This window comes from Rhipicephalus sanguineus, chromosome 8, assembly GCF_013339695.2.
Source record: "Rhipicephalus sanguineus isolate Rsan-2018 chromosome 8, BIME_Rsan_1.4, whole genome shotgun sequence".
Classification (NCBI taxonomy): domain Eukaryota; kingdom Metazoa; phylum Arthropoda; class Arachnida; order Ixodida; family Ixodidae; genus Rhipicephalus; species Rhipicephalus sanguineus.
The window spans coordinates 14,169,963-14,190,005 of NC_051183.1; the positions used below are offsets into that span (position 1 = coordinate 14,169,963).

Genomic DNA, 20,043 nt, shown 5'->3' on the forward strand with positions numbered 1-20,043 from the left:
TGGATTTGTCGGCATCGCTCGAACTCGGCACGAAACCGCGTCCCACTGGTAGCACTCGCGGTCGTTCGCCGTGTCGTCGCTATGCGTCGACGTACTGGATGACGACGCGGTCACTCAGGAGCGTTTGCGACCGTAGTTTCCGTGCTTGCCCTGCACTCGGAGGTGCCTTCGAAGCGGCGGCCATTAGGCATAGCGCTAAGAGGTATCGCGGCCTCTGATTGGTTGGCGCCGCCGGCACATGCCGGCCTCTGAATGGTTGGCGCGCCGTACGCGTGGTGACGTAGCCGAAAATATCAAAGTCGTCTTGACCCCGCGCGCCTCGAGGCGTATGGACGCGTACAGCCCTCCGCGACCGACGCCGAGAGGCGCATTTGACGCCTAGGCGCGTGCATACGCGTGCATACGCGTGCCAGTGGTTGGGGCTTTAGGTCTCCACCGACAAGCGAAGCCAGGTTAGCGATTTGGAAGGCGATAGGAACACGGTCCGATTACGCTATCCATTTGTACAATTGAGAGTGAGCTCAAGTGTCCTCCATGTTTTTGCAGCTGTCGTTATGTGTGAGAATCAAAAAGCTGCTCAATGGATCGCTCACTTTCGCATACGGTGTTCGTCAGTCCAGCGTTGTCGAAGCCACTCTTTGCTGTTATCCAGTGAAATGTGGTCGTGTTCCCTTCGCGTACGCGGGGAAAGCATGCTCGTTAATTTAATGAGTACGCGGCAGTTTATAGACATATGCAGCGACGATAAGAATACCCACGCTCTTATCGCTGTTATATGACTGCTGTCTCGTTCAGTGCTTTGCGTTTCGGGAGAAACTGTGAGCTTTCGCATACCTGGAGAGGTACGGCAGTTAGAATCTAGCCGATTTTTCTTCAAACACCGAGCTTAAGCGCGACACCCTAAGCAGCTATTTAGTACTGTGATGATTATTGTGCACTCGTTATTGTGCAGACCACTATGTTGCACTAGGGGCCTTCGTTAGGGACAAAGGCCCATCACTCTCATTCCAACCGACTCGACCCCCCCCCCCCCGCCCAGGCTCGGCGTGTAGGGCGGCGAGTTACTTCGCATTGCTACAAAGCTAGGTAACTCGTAAGTCAGCAATGATTCTGTATCTAATGCTACCAGCACTGACGCACTCGAAATGTACAGGTATGCACAGTTGCTAATTACGTGAACTGGAAGCAGTATGCCCACACAGCAGGTAAGATCACCGAAAACAGTAATAAATATTTCGCAAGCCTTTGTGCGCGTTGAGACGTAAATGGTTTAGTGTGTGTAAGCTCTCAGAAGGGATAAAGAACGTCTAGTACGTTTGGAATTAGTTAATCCCTAACATTCTTGGTTAAGGTCTTGAATTCGGGTGTGAAAAAGTAAGTGCAATTTTTTGGGTCGCGAAACCTTCAAAACAGACTATGCTGACTTTCGGGGTCTGTGTGCACTACCAAATTCCAACACCATGAATCTCACGCGGACTACACTCATGCTGCTTAAAAAGCTTTGTCTCTTGATCACCTGGCAGGCACCTTGCCGGACCTCGCTTCATGTTAGGCAAATGAAAATTCGCTTGAAAATGGGCTACCTGGATTGGCCTACTATTCGTCGGCCAAGCTGACGCGCGAAAATGCCAGTGCACACCAGGGAGACACACAGCTCGGTCCATTTCTCACAATCAAGCATTCTTGTGCCGTACAGTTATTGCGGCCACCACGAAGTGCTGCCGTTGCCAGCGCGGAGTTCTATAGTGCGCTAAATTACACATTAGCAATACTAGCACGTGTCGAATCATATTGGAAAAGTGCGAACGCGTTCAACAGATGAAAAGAAGATGAAATGCTAAAGTTCGTAACGGGCGATGACGTAGCTTGTTTCCCTATTTTTCATGAACCCCACCCTTCTTCTTATCCTCTAGCCTGCTCCCTGGGACGCAAGAACAGAATAGAAATGCACCTAATGCCTGCGACAACTTTCTGTGTCTGCACTCATACTTGGCGAGTTCGAAAAGAAATTGCGACAACCAATTTGTGACGGACTGAGCTCCCGATACTGCGGTCACTCGATAATTACTTGAAAAAGTGTTTCAGGACACCTGTAACGAAACTACACACGCCTCATATATTAAGGACTAGGAGGCAAAACTGGCCAGCTCAGGCCTGGAAGGACCATAGTTCTGTATAAACCATGGCAAGCCGTCAGCCAAGACCAGTGGTGCCCTGTACTCGGTCTAGTCAAGCTGTTTTTGCAGCAGCTTTTAGCCAATGCATTTCCCCAGATGTCGTTGTATACGTGGAACCAAATCTTGATTGTATTTTACCGAAAAGGACTCAAACCAACCAATCCAATAATTTCCTCATTTGAATAAATAAAATTTCAGTAGATATACGAGCACCTGGCCGGTAATTTAGAATTTAATCTGACATCATATCATCACTTATGCACAGAGCTAGCATCATCTGACCGCTATTTAGATCTCCTCAAACGCAGCCTTAAACACACTTCAGCTGATTTGCTTAGACTCACATAAACAGCCTTAATACGCTCTAATGTGGAGTACGTCTCAGCAACTGGGATTGAATTGAAGAAAGGAACTCCTAGTTTCACTCATTTTGAGTAGTGGTCGCAGTAGTGTATTCAAGAAAAAGTGCATGGTGTCTATGAAAGACAAATGAAATTATCTACAGAGGAACACGAATGAAAGAGCGACCGTATTAGAATAGGTTGCAACCTGTTTATTTGGCTGAGACATCCAATGATATTCGAGAGTTGTTCATTCTTAATGGAACCGTTCATGCTTCCCAAAAACTCCTCTCTTGCACGTCTGGAAGAAAGGCAATAAACAAATTGCGGGATCAGTTAGCGCAAATACCCGGAAGGCGCGCAAATCGTTTGCTGTCGTTGTAGCTTTCTGAGGTTACCCATAATTTTGAAGCGAACCTTAATCCGGTACTAAAGCCACACTTAATCCGTCCAGGCGCATTCTTTCCGTCATCGTCATGTTCGGTAATAAATCCAAATCGATAACATGGCTCCGCGCGTCGTCGTATGTTCTATGTGTGAATGAAAGGGGGGCTGCCGACGGTCGCGGATGAAGCGGAGACAAAACAGGCGGGCCACCTCCATCGTACGAAAGGTGCATGGACGTGTGCCGGAGGGTGGCTGCTTGGCTGCGGCGGAAAATGCTCTTGGGCGTGGTCGCCTCCTGTCGCGCGTGTCATGTCTTTAGAGAGGGTCAGCAGACGGCTCATACCTGTGTACGTGTTGTGCCCTCATTTCAATGTTTGCGGTAAAGCCACGGACAGCACGAAGGTCGCTGCACTCGCTGCACTCGTTTCCTCACGCCAGCGTTTTGTAGTGTTACGCCAGGTCCCATGCTAGAGAGGTGAGCTCCTAGCCTTGCATCTTATAGCATTCCATTTTGTTGCTATCCCTTTCACTGCATCACCCTTGCCGCGAAACTTCGACTTTTCTTCACGTTACTGTGACGGTGAAACAGCATTCAAAGCGTCGAATCACGGTTAAACTCCTAACAGCGAAGCTGTTTAGCAAATCGTTCCTTTTATCTCGTATAATGAAACTATCATCATCATAAAGGGGTCCGTGTCACAAAAATTCAGTATATCCCACTACTCACCACTGCTTCACTCAAAATGAAGAAGAAAACTGCCGTCATCAAACAGGTGATGGGCCACTGGGGGGCCCATCAGAAAACTGTCACTATCATAAAACGGTATGTGCCACAGAAATTGGGTAAATGCCACTACTCAGTACTGGTCCACTAAAAATGAAGAAGGAAACAGTTAGGCCCAGAGTGTCGGAACGGAACGAAAACCGAAAACGAAAAACGAAAAAAAAAACGATATTTTCGACCGGAACGAAAACGTAACCGAAACGTTATTTATTATTTCGTTCCGGAGTGAAACCGAAATTTTTTCAATCGTTTTTCGGTTCACGAGAAAATTTCGCAATCCGGAACAACTGAGCTCATGCAATGTGAGCATATCTCAGGGTATAGTATTAGCGCGTACCTCAGACAGGAAATCCAAAGCAAAGATATGTTTAAATTGTGCGAAAAACGAGAACAGTGGCAACCAGAGAAGTTTATATTAACGCAAGTGGACTTTTGCGCGCCTGTCAAGCAGGCCAATGTGGAGAGGGCATTGTCGGCGCTGAAGTTTGTTACAGCAAAAGCTGTTATGAGATCACAACAGCCGATTTTGGCTCCATAGTTGTCCGCAGCCGCCGGTGTACGTGACCGCTATCGCGTGGTATAAGAAAAAATTAAATGAGACACAAATTTCTAGCATCGAATAGGATTTCAACCCGCGCCCTCTGCGTGGCAGTCGGGTCTTCCACCACAGTGTCACGCTGGTGCTTAAACTCCATCGCAAAAATACTCTACACAGGCGTCATGTCGGGCAAGGAATCGCGTTAACATATGTAATATATAGCGTGGCAGAAGAGTAAAATAACAACAAGTCATCACACAATGCTAATAGCGCAAAGAGTGTGTGGTTTAATGCTTCCCACCAATGTTGCGGAGTTACCACTCCGGAATTGGAACGACTCCGGAATCTTCAACATTTTCGCGACCCCGCATGGAATGGGGACAACGCTCGGAAGAATGGAATTGGAATGGAATTACGTATTTTTCCTAAAATAGAGGACGTTTTCGTCTACGTGCTGTTTTTCAAGAGAGAGAGAGAGAGAGAGAGGTTTATTTAGAGAAAGGCAGAGAGGTCGGCCTGAGCGATAGTATGCTCTAGCCTGCTACTCTGCACCGGGGGTGGAGAAAGGGGAGAAAAAAAATGCCCCCACCTCCCCGAAGGGAATCGTGAGGAAATGCGAATGCATTTCTTGCGCCGAGAGTACACGGCGCAGTAATTTTAATGGCGTAAATTAATGACGAGACGAGGATTTGTACCGTAACCATTTATTTACACATTCATCAGCACCTGTTTGTGTTGTCATTGTACCTGACGGCCATAATCTCAGCCTTGTGGTCGCCGTTGGCGTTTCACAGCGGCGTCTCGAGCACACATTTCGAGAGGCGCCCAGCCAGCGGACGGGAGAGTGGGGCGCAGGGAGGAGAGAGAGCGAACGGCGAGAGAAGGAGCGGCGAAGCACTGCACCCAATGCCACCTAGAAGAGCGGTGCGGAGCCGGCGCGCGCCCGCGCAAACCGCGGTGAGGAGGCGGAGCGCGCGCAGTCACGTGGGGTGTGACGTCGCTGCGCCGTTGCTACAGACGCTCCTCTCCTTTCCTCGCGCCGTTGCTATGGGACGGCGGATTCAGGGTCGCTTATAAAGTGCATTCGCACTTAAAAAATTGACCGCGTATCTGCGTGCTTCGCTGCAAATGTCGTCTAAAGACGATAGAAGAGGCGCTACGTGAGATATGGACGCGATCTGGCAATACGTCGGGAAACATGAGTGCTGTGTTGCGGGCTGGTAGTCCCGGCGCAGCGGCAGGCGAAGACCGGCGGTGACCAACGCGACCGGTGGGGACGCCGGCCAGCCCGAACACGCTGTTTGGCGCGATGCGCCGAAGGAGAAGAAACGTCCGCACTCAACGAGTACTCTCCACAAACTCTCTTACTTACACGTCGCCTGGGTGAAACAGGAATGCCAGAGTGGCGCCCCCTGTCATTCGTACAATGCAATACTGAACCGAAACCGAAACACAATATGAGCTTGTGCAGAGGGCACGCAGGAAGACAAGTTTCAGGGCAGTCGCATTTTCAGCGCACCTTAAGAAACTAGGGTTGTAACATTGTAGGGAGAGTAGGGCCAGAAGGACCATCACCACGAAAACCTGCCTCCTCAGTCGTATTCGCCTGGAACGTTGGTGTGGCTTCGCGTTCCCTCCTCCGCTCCTGGCCTTTCCACAAAGCTACTGCCTAAGTACGAAGGCCCCTACCGTGTCCTACGTCAAGCATCCCCAGTTAACTATATGAATGAGCCTGTTCAATCATCAAGGACCGCCGTCGTCGCGGCCGCGAGACTGTTCACGTCGATCGACTGAAGCCGCATTATGACCCACCAGTTGTACCTGTTCCTTAGGTCGCCAGGATGGCTCTTTTTCCGCGGGGGAGTGATTTGTAACATGGTAGGGCGCAGACAAGAACGCCTGCGAAAGAAGAAGACGAAGACGGTTGTTGGCGCTCGCACTTGCTCGGCTTGGACCGCTGATCGCTTCAGCTGTGTCAATCTTTTAATAAACGCGTTACTGTCTCAACGTTAAACGCATACAATCAAGGTCTTTAAAATTGCGTATCTATGTATTTTCTATTAAAGGAACACACCACCTAATACTTACGTAATGATGTTACGCCTCTGATATGCGTAATATTTACTTTTTGATCGACAACGTTCACAAGTATGAACAGCCGTAACAGTTCAAGATGGGTGGGCGGTAAGCAAGTGGTTCAACTTTGGCCGGTTGACTGAATCGGGTGACGTGCCGACAAACAGAAAGACAGACCAAAATTTCTGCGTTTAAGTTCCCCAAGAAAGACTATCGTCTTTAATATCGTCTTTAAAAGAATGTTGGATGACGATGGTAAGTAAGGGAGGTTAGTATGTACAGTCCCGTCTAGGTGGCGCAGTGCTATAGCCGCGCATCCAGTCCAGTGGCTTGTAGGAAAACTGCGACCCCTCTTATGACCACAGTTGTGCTGTCAAGCTTCAAACGTTAGTAAGTCAGAGCTTCGCAAGTTAACACTGAAGCACTATTTTTAAAATGGCTTAGCTGATTACAAGCACGGTACATTTATAAGCAACGCGCCTACTACAAACGGAGCATAAGTTAGTGTACAAACAAATGCATTATCCCAGCAGATACCGAAGGGAGAAACAAATTACCCCTGCGCGTTGGATCCCATTGATACCCCCCCCCCCCCGAAAGTGGCGAATACTCTAGCCTGATCTTTATCTCACGAGCAGTTTAGTACCTGACACACGTAAATAACCTTTGCTACAGGAAGACATTGCATACCTGCGCACAGGCGAACACAAAAAGTTCTCCTCACCCCATCCATGCTTGCGAGGCGCGCTTGACAAGCGTGAGTGCTGACGGGCAGTGCGGACCAGTGTTCCGTATTCGATGCAAAGGCGCTTTTGTCAGCATAAAAATACGCTATGTCGTCATTTTAGCATTAACATATTTAAGCTTAAACAATATTCAAACACCACCATTCGTTCAAACATGTTGACCACGCAAATACTATCGGTAGCGGGAGAACTGCCCCTATGGGAATTAGTAGGGTGGTTGTACTGCACGAGATATGTCACCAAGCTACTATTCCTCGACCTTGGCAACATGTTTTGCATACTTTTGCAGTTCTTAATGCATTTGATGACATCAGCTTTATGGGGCGTTCATTCTTAACTTGATAAAACTATCAAGATGCCTTTCCTACGTTAAGGAATTACAGGAATGGAATCGGACTGCCAGGCCATTCCCTGAGTGCCAATGGGCTAAGTTTTTTTCATTCCGAGGAACTGAAAGGAAGGGAACTGCGGCAAGTTCTAATTCCCCGGAATGGAATTGGAATCGAATGGAGGCGCCCATTCCGCAACACTCCTTTCCACCCACTGCAAAGTGCTCAGCCATAATTCTTCATTATCAGCCACGGCACAAAGTGCAGATAATGCCTTACAGATGTGTAGCGGGTACCGCGATTCTCCGAAGAATGAAGAAAAATGGCATAGTGGGAACTTCGCTACTTCAGAAAACTTGCGACGATTTATGACGTAGCGGGTACGTTGCACGTTTACTTGTATTAGTTGCCCCAAGAGATAACAACGGGCTCTACAAAGTCCGCTCTTCAAGCTTTTGCTGTGACTTGCTGCGTGTTTCACGCAGGCCTGGCGATCTTTTTATCAGAACAGCGGTCTCGCACATCAGAGAGTACACTCAATGACGTGCTGCTTCTGAGATCGTGCTGACTCCCTTGACACAAAGAATTAAGCCAGCTAAACAAATTCGTATTTGTCTTGTGAGAAAATAAATACTATGACTTTGAAATGAAAACTGGTTTGTGCTAGTTGGTAGGAATACGTGGTACAGTTACTTCCACTCCTCTGAAGAACGTGTTTTACCCTTGTCCCACTTTCTTGAGAGGAGTGCAAGTAACTACATCACAAATCCAATGTTTTTTTAATGATTGCTTTACCTTTTTCACACTTTCTTTTTTTATACAAAGAAAAAAACCGTTACGAACCGTTACGGAACGTTTTTTTTTTTCGTTCCGGAACAGAAACGAAACGGAACTCTTTGCGGTGAAACGAAACTAAAACCGAAACGTAAAACATTTCGTTCCGACACCCTGGTTAGCCCAACATATGGCTGCGCAGCGACGGGGGCCAGCCGAAGACCCCGAGTACTTTGAACGAGAGAATACTAGGGAGCGGGAAAGGCAACGGCAGCTACGAGAAGACCCCGAAACGATAGAAGGCCTACGCCAACGCCGACGTGCCCGTAGGTCTATGAGAGATGCGAGCGCTTGTCTTTTATGATGAGAAACTCAGTTGGCGCAAACATTTTTGAGCACGTCAAATGTAAGGCAACACGCGCTGTTGGAATGTCACGTAAGCTTGGTCACTACCCTTCTGGGCTACGCAGAGACAATCTACTTATGATTTATTGCATATATGTTCGACCAATTTTAGAGTTTGGTTGCATAATATACTCAGAGGGGCCTGCATACAAGATTCACCGCCTGGTACTTGTAGAGCGATAGGACCTCCGAAGTTGTCTAGGGGTACCAAAATTTACAGCAAACATTATTCTATACCTAGAAGCCCGAATCCCCACTCTAGTTTGCAGATTCCGCATTCTCACCGTCAAAACATATTTAAAATTTTTTGCGTCCTCACAAAGCCGAGTGCAGTTCGTATTCGTAGCTGAATCGTCAACATTTTTTAATGAGCCTTGGTCTCGTATATATAAACCACAAGTTTTGTTCGTACAGGACGAACTAGAATCATTAAATGTTAACACACGCGACATCGTAGCAAACGATAAATCATCGGCCATAGCAAAAATTAAGTTCGATGATATCTTCCCATCTAATGCCAAACTTTTACCTTCTAGATATTTAATAGGGTGTTAGAGGATCATTTACTTCGATTGGGTATAGATAACATAATTGTCACTGATACATCCATGTGCGAAGAGAAAGCGGGAGTGGGCATATTTTCAGAGGCTTTACCATGGTCGTGCTCCTTGCGCCTCTCAGATTATACTCCCATATTCGAAGCTGAGCTCCTCGCAATTATATTAGCCCTTCGAAAACTACCAGTAAATGAGTCATCAGTTGTTACAGTTACTGATTCGCTGACAGTATGTACATCTTTATCTTCTACTGCTTCTGAGTCTCCCATTCTGAATGCATTCACTTCCTTAATCCCAAAATATTTGAGTACCGTGCGGTTGGTATGGGTTCCAGGTCACTGTGGCATACTAATAAACGAGATGGCAGATACTCTCGCGCGGTGGTCTTTGGGTGGTCCTATTTTGTCCATTGTACTTAACACAGCTTTTATTACTGATTCGAGATTTCGGAAGTATTCTTTAATTCAAGATGCCAAGGGTATGAAATTACCAGTTCCCGAATATGGTCATCTTTCATTCGACTGGAATAATAAATGGTGTCCCACTCGAAGACTGGAAGTGGCTATTAGGAAATTGCGATGCCGGATACCCCCACTTAATTTTTATTTATATGGGTCTGTTCTGGTGCCATCTCCTATGTGCTATTTTTGTCAGGAATCTGAAAATATTGATCATTTTTTGCTTACCTGCCGTCGATTCATTAGGCATAGAAAAAAGCATTTCGAAATGCTATACAGAAACTTAAGAATTAATCTGAACTCTCAAAATATTCTTTCCCTTGGGGCGGCTTCTCTTGGCTTCAGCAACAGGAACGTCTGCTCAGCCCTATGCGAATTTCTCGGTGAGACACAAAGAATTCCTTGTTAACTTACTCCTGAACAAAATTTAGTATTCCAGAATTGCTTTCATTCGTTCATTGTTTCTCATATTGTTGTATTATTCTTCTCCTTATTCCATATCGACAAGTCATTGTTAAATTTTCGTTTATTCTTTCGGGAATTGATTTATTCCTCATTCTTTATTTAAAAAATATTACCGCCGGTTTCATGGCCGATCCCCCGTAGTGGGTACGAGCCAACAAAAGGGAACAAGCAAGCAAGCAAGCAAGCTTGGTTTCAGCGCCAGGTTCTGGCTCTAGAGTTTGGACATCCGTGTCGTGTGTGACTGTCTGTGGTTTAACTCGAACCTCTCAGCGCTGAGAATAAACGGAGAAACAACCTAGCATCACCTAGCCAAAGCCAAGCAACAACCTAAAAGCAACCTAGAAATAAGCCGCATCAATTAGTTAAGGCTTAGAAACACCTAGAAGCAACTAAATTATTCTTCACACTCGTCTAGTTTTGCTGTTCAGAGCCTAATGCGGCTTAGTTCAGGCTTCGCCATTTTTTTTATTTAGCGAACTCAAGCCCAGCAATCAAACTAACACTCGCAGTTCAATGATAGCTGTGAAACACACTCGCCACTCGTCGAAATCTGACCTACGAGTCTCTGGCATGTCAGATATTCATTAAAGAGGTACGGTATATTGCCGCATAATCGCTGCTGCTGGTATACGTTCGCGATTGTACAAACACCGTCCTCTTAGAGAGACCTTAGAGAGTACTTTGATGCACCAAGGTGCTGCTCGCGGCGGCTGATAGCCCGTGTTAGATACGCGCTGCTAAGCTGGGGAACGCCAGTTCGATTTCCCCCCACGGCGGCCGCATTTCAACAGGGGCGAAATGAAGCAATGATATATACCTAGACTTTCGGGCAGGCTAAACAAAGCCATGTGGTTAAAATAATGCGCAATGCTCTACCACAGCGTGCCTCTCAGTGGTATCGTGGTTTCGCCGCGTAAAACCCTATAAATATTTGAAATTATGCGGCACCTACTTGCATCTTTAGGTTGTATTAGTCTTTGCAGCGTGTCTGCGCCCGCACTTCCTTAGTCTCTTTGGAAGTTCTCACACACCGCGTTTCCTTAGACATAAATTTCTTTGTTCTTTTTTCTCCATGTAACACAGTGTGTTCCCTCTGTCCCTACTCACCTTGGCATTCAATTATTACACACTTATAAGGTGTTCCAAAAAAACACTCAAATAGCAGCACGTGATCAAAACGTCAGCGCATTTGTTACGAAAATTTACAGCCACGTGTCTTGCGTACTGAAGATGTCGAGAAGAAAGCACGCACCCTCCCAGGCATGCACTCCATGCCATCCAACATGCCGTACGTCTTGCAGTTTACGAAAGAGCCGGCATCGGAACAACAGGTGATTTGGCAGTTACGATCCCGTAAGGCGATAAATGCAAGATGTTACACGCAATATATTACAGTTACGCGGTATATGGCGAGGGTTTCGCGTATTTTTCCCACGCGCCAACAAAAATTTCATATGCCGCATAAATTGGGCAAACACCACCACTCGCCACCGTTCCAATAAAAATTATAGAGGGCGCGTGCGGGCGCCAAATAGATCGTGCACAAAACACCAAGCGTATGCGGTTAGCCAATCATTTCATCTGCCCCCCTAAACTTCTGCCTCCCCCTCGCTTGCTTGCCTTTTATTGACTTGTGTCACCTTGTGCCGACAAAAATTGGCCACTCTTGTGCAGATAAGGACTGGCCACCCTGGTGCAGTACTTGGCCACTACCTCCCATATAAACGCACATTAATATGATGCAATAATGTACGACATCCAGTCCGTGTTTGGTCCAGTGACTTCCGCACTGAAAAACACTGTTTGTCAAAAAACTACAGGTTTTTCGAGGAATTGCGCCTGCCCGAATAAATAACTGCACTACAATTACAGGGACAATAGAAGTTCGGGAGGACACACGTTACAAAGTAGACGCGACAAGCGCAAACTATTAACTGGATTTATTGGAAAAATAACGTGAAGGAAAAGAATTCAAGGAAAGGGAAGTATGACAGTTTACGATGGGGGAGGAGACACAATCTTGACGAACTGTCCTCTGAAGCAACATGTGGGCTGATGACGGGATATGGCGATGACCCATGAAGATTTTTCCGAGTTGGCTGGCTTCATTGCTACATGTTGGCTCTGACAGAGTCAGTTTCTGGCGGGCTTAGCAGAATAGAGCTTAATGTGGCGAATGCGCGTTGCTGATTCGATACGTGGAAGGCTTTCCATATTTTGCATGTTGCCTTATTCACAGATTATGCCAAAACTGAAGTTTTTTTTTTCAAACATTCGCCTACACCCACACTCCCTGCAGTGCATGGAAAGATTGCCCGAAATTTCCGTTTGCTGGCATGCATTGCAAAACCATGCAAAACCAACAAGTCCAATACCTCGCTTTGCTTGCGCCTGCTCCACATTTGTCTCTCTAATAGTGATCTCAGAGCGCGATACAAACCCCGAACAACATTTAGTTAAAATGTCTAATTTTGTTCTTGCTTCATTTTGTCAGCGGGCGATTATTCTGGACGGAAACTTGAAAGTAAGTTTTTACCTTTCTCACTTTGCAAGATCATGCAAGCCGTACAACATTACAGAGCGTTCGTGACAATGTGGACCGAGCAAACTCTTTACAGCTTTTCAATATGTGAATGTCAGAAGGATGTGAATTGCAGTTTTAGACATACTAACCTTCCTCACTTTGACTTCCTTTCCTCTTGCCTCTCTCCTGAACACCCTTTTGCAGAAATAATTCGCACGAATTGTCTGGCCTAGAACTCTTTTGTGGTGAGCCAAATAGTTTTTTTCGCTTAAAACACTGATGCAGTGGTCCGGGAGCATGCTACAGAAGAATATGTCCAACGTTAGAAATGTAATCGATGGCCGAAAGCTCGGTGATGGAGTGAGAACGCATTACTTTGTGGGCCTATTTGACAATTTTGTGGAAATGATTGTGTGCTGTTGGGAAGCATAAAACAAAGACAACCATGATGTTTTTGTGATAAAACTTCTCTATTTGAAAGTTCCATTGATGAAAGGGTTTCGTATGTTCGCTCTTAACAGTGAGAAAATTGCAAATGCGAATTATTCGCATAGCTTCTACAAGAACATGGCGGTAAATAGGTATAGAAAAAGAAATTTTTGATCACAAGAGATGTCTAGCGGCAGATTAATGCAATATTCTGGCAGAGGTCACATTGAAGAATATTGAAGCGCACCGGCACGCGGATGAGTGCTGCTCTCTGTTCTTTTCTGCAACATTTTGTATGTGCTAGTGCGCTTAAAGATTTCTTCGATATGAGTGCTACGTAACTAGACCAACTCGCCGCCTTCTTATGAAGGGCTTGTTTAGTGGTGTCCTCGCATAAATGTCAATTTTATCCCTCAGCTTTCTATGGTGACTTCGTGTGGCGCGTTGCGTGTTATGCGGCACAAACCGGTGACTGTGCAGCGATGTGAAGTCTAAATACATTAGAAAGGGCTTACGATGACATGTGACAAAACAATTTTTAAATACAAATACCAGCCTAATTTAGACGTAACGTTCTAGTCATATGGACCTTAGAATGGTAATTTTTTCACATCGTTATTGGGAAAGCGCCGCACGTTATATTTATCGACTTTATGGGGAAGTTGTGTACTTACGTATGCTTGCCTGGAATAAAGGCTTACACTTAGACGAAGTGGTTGCTCTATAGTCACTTATAGTACACATGTCTTCTTCTAACCTGAACGGTGTATATATTCCTAAACATTCATTATTTGTTGCAATTGACTGTACAAGTGAGCATAGTGAACGAGCGGAAATTGAGGTAGTTGGTAGCGATTCATCTTGCAAGATGCCGAAGCATAGGGACAAGGACACAAGAGAAGGGATCAATAAGTTATCTCCTTGATCACACCTCATACATCGCGAAGAACCAGAGACGCACAAAACAAGTGCAGCTACTCGGCTTAAACTACAAAGTTAGTCTATGTTCATGGCGCGCTGAATGTCTCGAAGACTATAGTCTGCCATTCGTGTCATATCCGTAATAATGTTTTGTAGAACAGTTACTACAGAAAACGCTGGTGTTTTCCGTAGTAACTGTTCTCGGTTGCTGCCAGCGGAAAGAGCATGACTGCTTGATAACGACACTGAGAACAAAAAATTGTCTAGATTTTGCTCTTCCGGCTTCGAGCAACTTCGCGGCTTAGGCGAGTGGTAGTGCTACCTATTCAGCAAAAGCACAGCTGCGCCACGCTCAAAGCACTGCAACGAAAACCCAGAAAAGTCCACAAAGCAATATTTGCTTTAAATATTTGGAAAGCAGCCATCTCATCAGCGTGATTGTTACTGTTTCTATCGCAAATTATGTTCTCTAAAGCCATATACTGCAACTTAAAATATCGGCTTTGATGAAGACAAACAGACAGTGATCATTATTTGATTTTGAGGGGCTTCCCCAGGGGCCCCTAGGGGGACCCGCTAAAATCGCTGGCTGCGTCCAAGTCGAGGCAATCCAGAGGGCCCATTCGCGGGCTCTCTGGATTGCCTGGATTTGTGTTTGGAGCGATGGGTTCCGGAGTGCCTCTTCTCAGTCGGCTTCGCTCGGGAGAGGGCCGTTAGCTAACGCGGGGAATAGCGAAACCATCTGCGCTACGGAAAAATAAATCTTATCATAGTCCGGACAGCTTGAATAGATGTCTGTGGAAATACGACTGAGAAAGCCGCGGGAGGGGAACGAGCCCGTCTGGAGCATTGTAACTGTGACTCACTGAGACATATGTAGTTTAGGGTGAGAAATAGGAGAGACCCTTCTTCTAAGCCTATAGTGGAGGTGATTTCGTGCAAAGTAAAAAGGGGCTCGTTATGCTGGATTTCATCCTGTCCCCATAAGGCCCCCATGCCGCCGCGGCGCGTCAGATCTCGCGCCGCGGCGGCATGCCCGCGATGGCTATTCTGTTCCGCAGAGCAGTTCGTATCTTTATACATGGTACAATCATCCACAAAGAGACGTGTTTGATAGCTAAAATTAGTAGCAGTGCCACTGACGTGAATTAGGATTACTAATAAACCGAGGACGGGCCAGAGAAACGCCCGAATCGACTCCAGTACAGGTAGACAAGCCCTATATGATGCGATAATTCTATTTTGTGAATGAAGCTTTCGTAATATTCACTTTGAAGATCTCGCTTATGACGTTACCCGAAGTGTTATGTTTCGTTTATGGTTTAGTATTTGGCACTGTTCAGCGCTTGTTCGCGTTTGGTTTTGGCTGCCTGTGTGGATCTGTCCTACTTTATGTTCCGTTCTTAAATGATAAATGAGTAACGGAGCCACTGCCTTCCCAAAACCTCACGACAGGTTCTCAACCACACGTGGTGAGTAGGTCATCGAAAAACAGTTGAATAAACGTGAGTGTCAGTTCACGGTTAATTCAGGAAGGTCTACGTTTTGCAACATCACCTTTGCAAGAAATACAAATTTTGAACCTTCCTGCGCCCAGAAATCCTCCCAGTGAGCCGCTGTTCTCGTTTTTAAACTGGCTCAGTGAAATTCAAAAGAAAGGCTTCTTTAAATATCAGCAGCAGGAGCTTTCACTTTCCTTCAAGTTGCACGCACTTGCTACGAGTTCTCTTTAGCTCATGCATCTTCTTCAAAGGCGGAGCTTGCACTTGTAAAAGACACCAAAAAGCTTCCTTGGCAGATACAGCAGCGGCTACGGGAGCAAGAAATACTATGTATGTCGACAGCTAAAGTGCACTTTACGGACGCACTATCTATATTTTTACCGTTTACAACTGTACTGCCGGCTCTAAGTCAACAAAGATTTACTGGTCTTTGTGACACAAACCTAATCAGCAACATTTACCATACCACCACACTTCGCTTACCGCGTTTGTCCATGTTTAGGTATGTTCCGTGTAGTTAACGTTCATGCATCGTTGATCATTGTGGTCATAACGCCACAACATTGTCTTAGTATATTACTGGAAAAAGCCATAATACTTTCCTTACGGTTACTTAAGAATCATACACAACTAGAGTCATAGTTACTCTCGTATCGTACTGTCTAGTCAGGTAGATGCTAATTTTACACTCATAAGTCACCAACTGCTAAAATTGCGGCCTGTCATATTTTCCCACAATGTTCAGCGCTTTGCAACGTTGTTTTCACGATTCCAAAGAGCATCGCGTTGTACACTCAAACTTCTTGCTTTGGCCATATTCTCTCTCGTTGCGCTTCGAGTTGTCGAATAATTCTTCGTCGTGCTGTGACCTGCTAGCGTTCTGGTTAATTCATATGGTCGGGCCTGCACCCCACAAAGGCGTCGCCAGGTTCCACATTTTAACGCGATAGAGTTAGAGAGCTAGAGTCGCAGAAATGCCGGTGTCGGCGATGGTATCGGCGTCGCTACCAACGCTTGTGAGCGAAGAATCGTCCGTGAGCAAAAAAAAATAAAATAAAATAAACAATAAAAATCTTCGGTCCCACTGAGGATCGAACCCAGGCCGTTTGCGTCGCAAGCAGGTGTCCTACCACAAGGCCACAATGTTTTTTTTTTCTTTATTGCCGGTTTATTAACGTCACATGTACATCAATAACAGACACCACTTACAGTAATAATACACATTGCTACAAGAATGTGTCAAGATGAAAAAATTAATGAAATAAAATAATAAAAAAATAAATTACGGGTCTGGCTTTCTAAAATTCCTTAAGGTATGCCAGAGGTTCAACCCTGGCCAGCCAGTCAGGAATAAAGTCTTGTTGTTTGAGCACATCTATGTATTGAACAATGTTCTCGCGAAAAAGCACACGTGCAGGTCGCCTGTCAGGATCGCAGTGAAACCCCGCCATTCTCGCCCGCCATAAGCAGTGGAGGCCAAGAAGCATAATAAGGTCAAAAGGCATCCCATCCTCGTTTTCTATCTGCAAAAACCTGATTCCAAGTGGATGCAGAGGAAACTCTTTCTTCAGCGTTCTCTGTAAAACATCCCAGAAGTAGACCCCTTCCCAACACTGTTGACAAGGCCACAATGCTTTTTTCTTTTTTATTTATTGTCAAGGCCATAATGTTACTGGCAACTGCTTCGGGAAAAACCAGTACATAAATGCCATGTAGTGGAAGGAGCCTCCTTAACGCATTTCGTTCGGCAGGTGCCACGACGAAAATGAGTCCATTCGGCGATTTGTAGGCGTATTGGCGAGGCCATCAAACTACGTTTTTTGCGCGACGCTGTGCTTCGAAAAAAGCCGGGATAGTGCAGCCATCGCCGCTAAAACACATACGAACTTTCAAAGAGCTCCAAAAATGGACAACTACGTCCATCTAGCGGAAAACATATCAAGCCAACGTCTCCTTGTATAGCCTCCGAGATGGCGGGCGCGCGGCGTCCCCGCCATCTCGGAGGCCATGCTCCTTTCTAGAGGAGGCGTTGATCAAGCAAATAGCAAACATTAGATAATGTGCTGCCATCTGTGAGGCATTGTGAGAAATATGTCTCGACTGTAGCTGAGGGAAGTGCCTTAGATCGAAAATGTGTACAAGTGCCTGTACCATTACTATTGGCGGCGAGATCGAGCAGAGTCGGCACCTAGCGGCGAGCGGACGAAACCCGCGGTGTGGATGGCTCCCTGTGTCGTCTGCTAGCCACAACGTGTTCGCATGTGCGCGTACGTCATGCGCGTCCTAAGGTTACAGCTTATTCCGCTGTGCTAGCACGGTATCAAATGCTTGTACGTATACCTACACGATATACATAAGCATTTCGCCTTACGAGATTTGTATGCACTCTATTAAGTGAGTACACGCCCGTGTCGGTATGGCGCTAGGTCTAACCATCGCACCATCCATTCGCCAAAATCATTTCAATGTGGGTACCGCTTTCTCGTTCAAGCACGTCACACAGTTCATTAGGCGTCGTCCTAAATGAAAAAAGTACTAAATGTCGAGGTGTGAATACAGAATTTTGGCGACACCATCTCGTGATCTGCTGGCGATTTGGAAATCCTTGTGATACTGCAAAGCATGAACTAGCGTCTGCATAGGATGGCACGTGGTAAAAAAGACCTGAAGCCACGCATTTCTACAGCAATACGCGTATTGATGCAAACAGAAAAGCAAAGTGCACAAAGTCCTACTTCATCTAATTACGCAGAAATACAGGTTCTCTTTCTTCGTAGCCGCTAGAGCAAGAAGTAAGTACTTCAATGGCTCAGTCGCGCAAGAAACTTTATATTGTGGTATAGGCAAAGCAATATTTAAACACGTGCAAATAAAGCAAGAAAAAACATCGAGCACAGGGCAAAACACGAATGTGACTGAAGGCAAGTACCCCATTGATTGGCAGATTGCACTTCTCTCACAATTAATAGGTACGTTAGGATGGTTGCGTGCATTGATGTGGCAATGGAGGGCTCACATCACTATTAGGCTGCAGTAAACGCGCTTTACTGGCCAACAATCGACTCAAACTGCCTACGGCGAAGCGCCGCTGCGTACATTTGTATACGCGTTGCCGACTGCCTATCCACACAAACGCCGCGACGATGCTGCCACCTATAGCCCGATGTCGCGGCGAGTAGATACATAGCGCGCGCGCGCGCGCGCGTGTGTGTGTGTGTGTGTGCGTGCGTGTGTAACAACACACATTGATAAGTATGCACTTAGTGGTTGAAGTGCGCACTGGGGGCCGGATTTCGCTATCGCGTTCAACCCTTAAACGCGAAGCTTAAGGGTCCCCCAATTTTTAATCTTGGACTACGATTGAGTTTGCGTGGATCCTTCTGAGTTTGCTTTGATGTTTCATACTAGAATATCCTGGCTGACAGTATTTCTCTTGAAAGAAAGTGGCTATTTTTGCGTGGTTCTGCAGATCTACCTTGCTATTGCGGAAAATTTCTGTTAATTCGCTTTACAATGCATGCATCCAATGCATAATGAAAAAAATGGGGCAGCTAAGCACTACGTATGCGAAGACCGAGGAAGCAGCGAAACTGGTGGCGTTGCCCTCCTCCTTTTCCTCACTTCTCTTTTCCACCCCTTGCTATACTATACTATACTATACTATACTATACTATACTATACTATACTATACTATACTATACTATACTATACTATACTATACTATACTATACTATACTATACAGGTATATGCATGCTGTCTCTCTTTTTTAGGGGCGAAGCTCCTTAGGGTGTGGGTCGTTCCCTCCTCTGTAGTATGTATGTAGCCAGCTTTAGTTTAAGGAATTGCTCACTAGATGGCGTTTCATGTATTTCTTAGAGTTGCTGTTTAAAGATGACAGATGGCGCTTGTATAATGCGAATGGCGCATGTCATTCGATGCCAGCGATCGTAAAAGGCGCTCGCTCTTGGCGCTCTTTCTCTTTCACTCGGAGTCGCCGGATGGAGGCAGACAAGGCGCTCGCTCTTGGCGCGCTTTCTCTTTCGATCGGAAGCGGACACTTTCCCTGCAATTCACCGATCACAAAGCGGTGATAATGAAGGGACCACGTAAACCAACAGTACAATAAAAGTTTGATTTTTAATATATACACGGTGTTTCACACTCTTTATATGATGTACTGAGCGAATTTCACGAAACAGTTTCACGGTTTACCGATGATTCTCTCCGGAGCTTCTCCCCACTCATCGTCATTCACCCCGTGGATATGCTGCGATTTTTTTCTATCTCTTTTAATTATGCCTCTTTGTATCTCTTTCTCTCTCCTTCTATTTCTTTCCCTGTCTTTGTATCTATCTTTCTTTTCATTTTCTTTCTCTCTATTTCTCTTTTTCTTTCCATATCTCTCTCACTCTCTCCCTCTCTCTGTACTCGTTCTCTCGCCTATTCCTGCCGAACAAATCGGCGCACGTAATCTGGGAGCGAAGCAGAAGATAAAGAAGAGGGCGAAGAGAGCGCGTGTCAGTTCATGATGATGGTTGTTTTTAGATTCAGCAGACACATTGCGCCCGGCCTAAACAGCTACGCTGTAAAAACCTAACAGTGCTAAGCAAGGTCTTGTGAGAAGGCTTT

The 20,043-nt window shown here is 45.9% G+C and overlaps 1 protein-coding gene across 1 annotated transcript in view; it reads right to left on the reverse strand.

Annotated features, from left to right (window-relative positions):
- Positions 1 to 2,724: 2,724 nt before the first annotated feature.
- Positions 2,725 to 20,043, reverse strand: part of LOC119401424 (venom metalloproteinase antarease-like TtrivMP_A) — a 179,457-nt gene continuing 162,138 nt past the window's right edge. Inside the window, exon 10 of the mRNA XM_049418768.1 lies at positions 2,725 to 2,819. Within this exon, the coding sequence (XP_049274725.1) occupies positions 2,788 to 2,819 (32 nt within the window). The 3' untranslated portion in view covers positions 2,725 to 2,787. The remainder of the gene's footprint in view (positions 2,820 to 20,043) is intronic.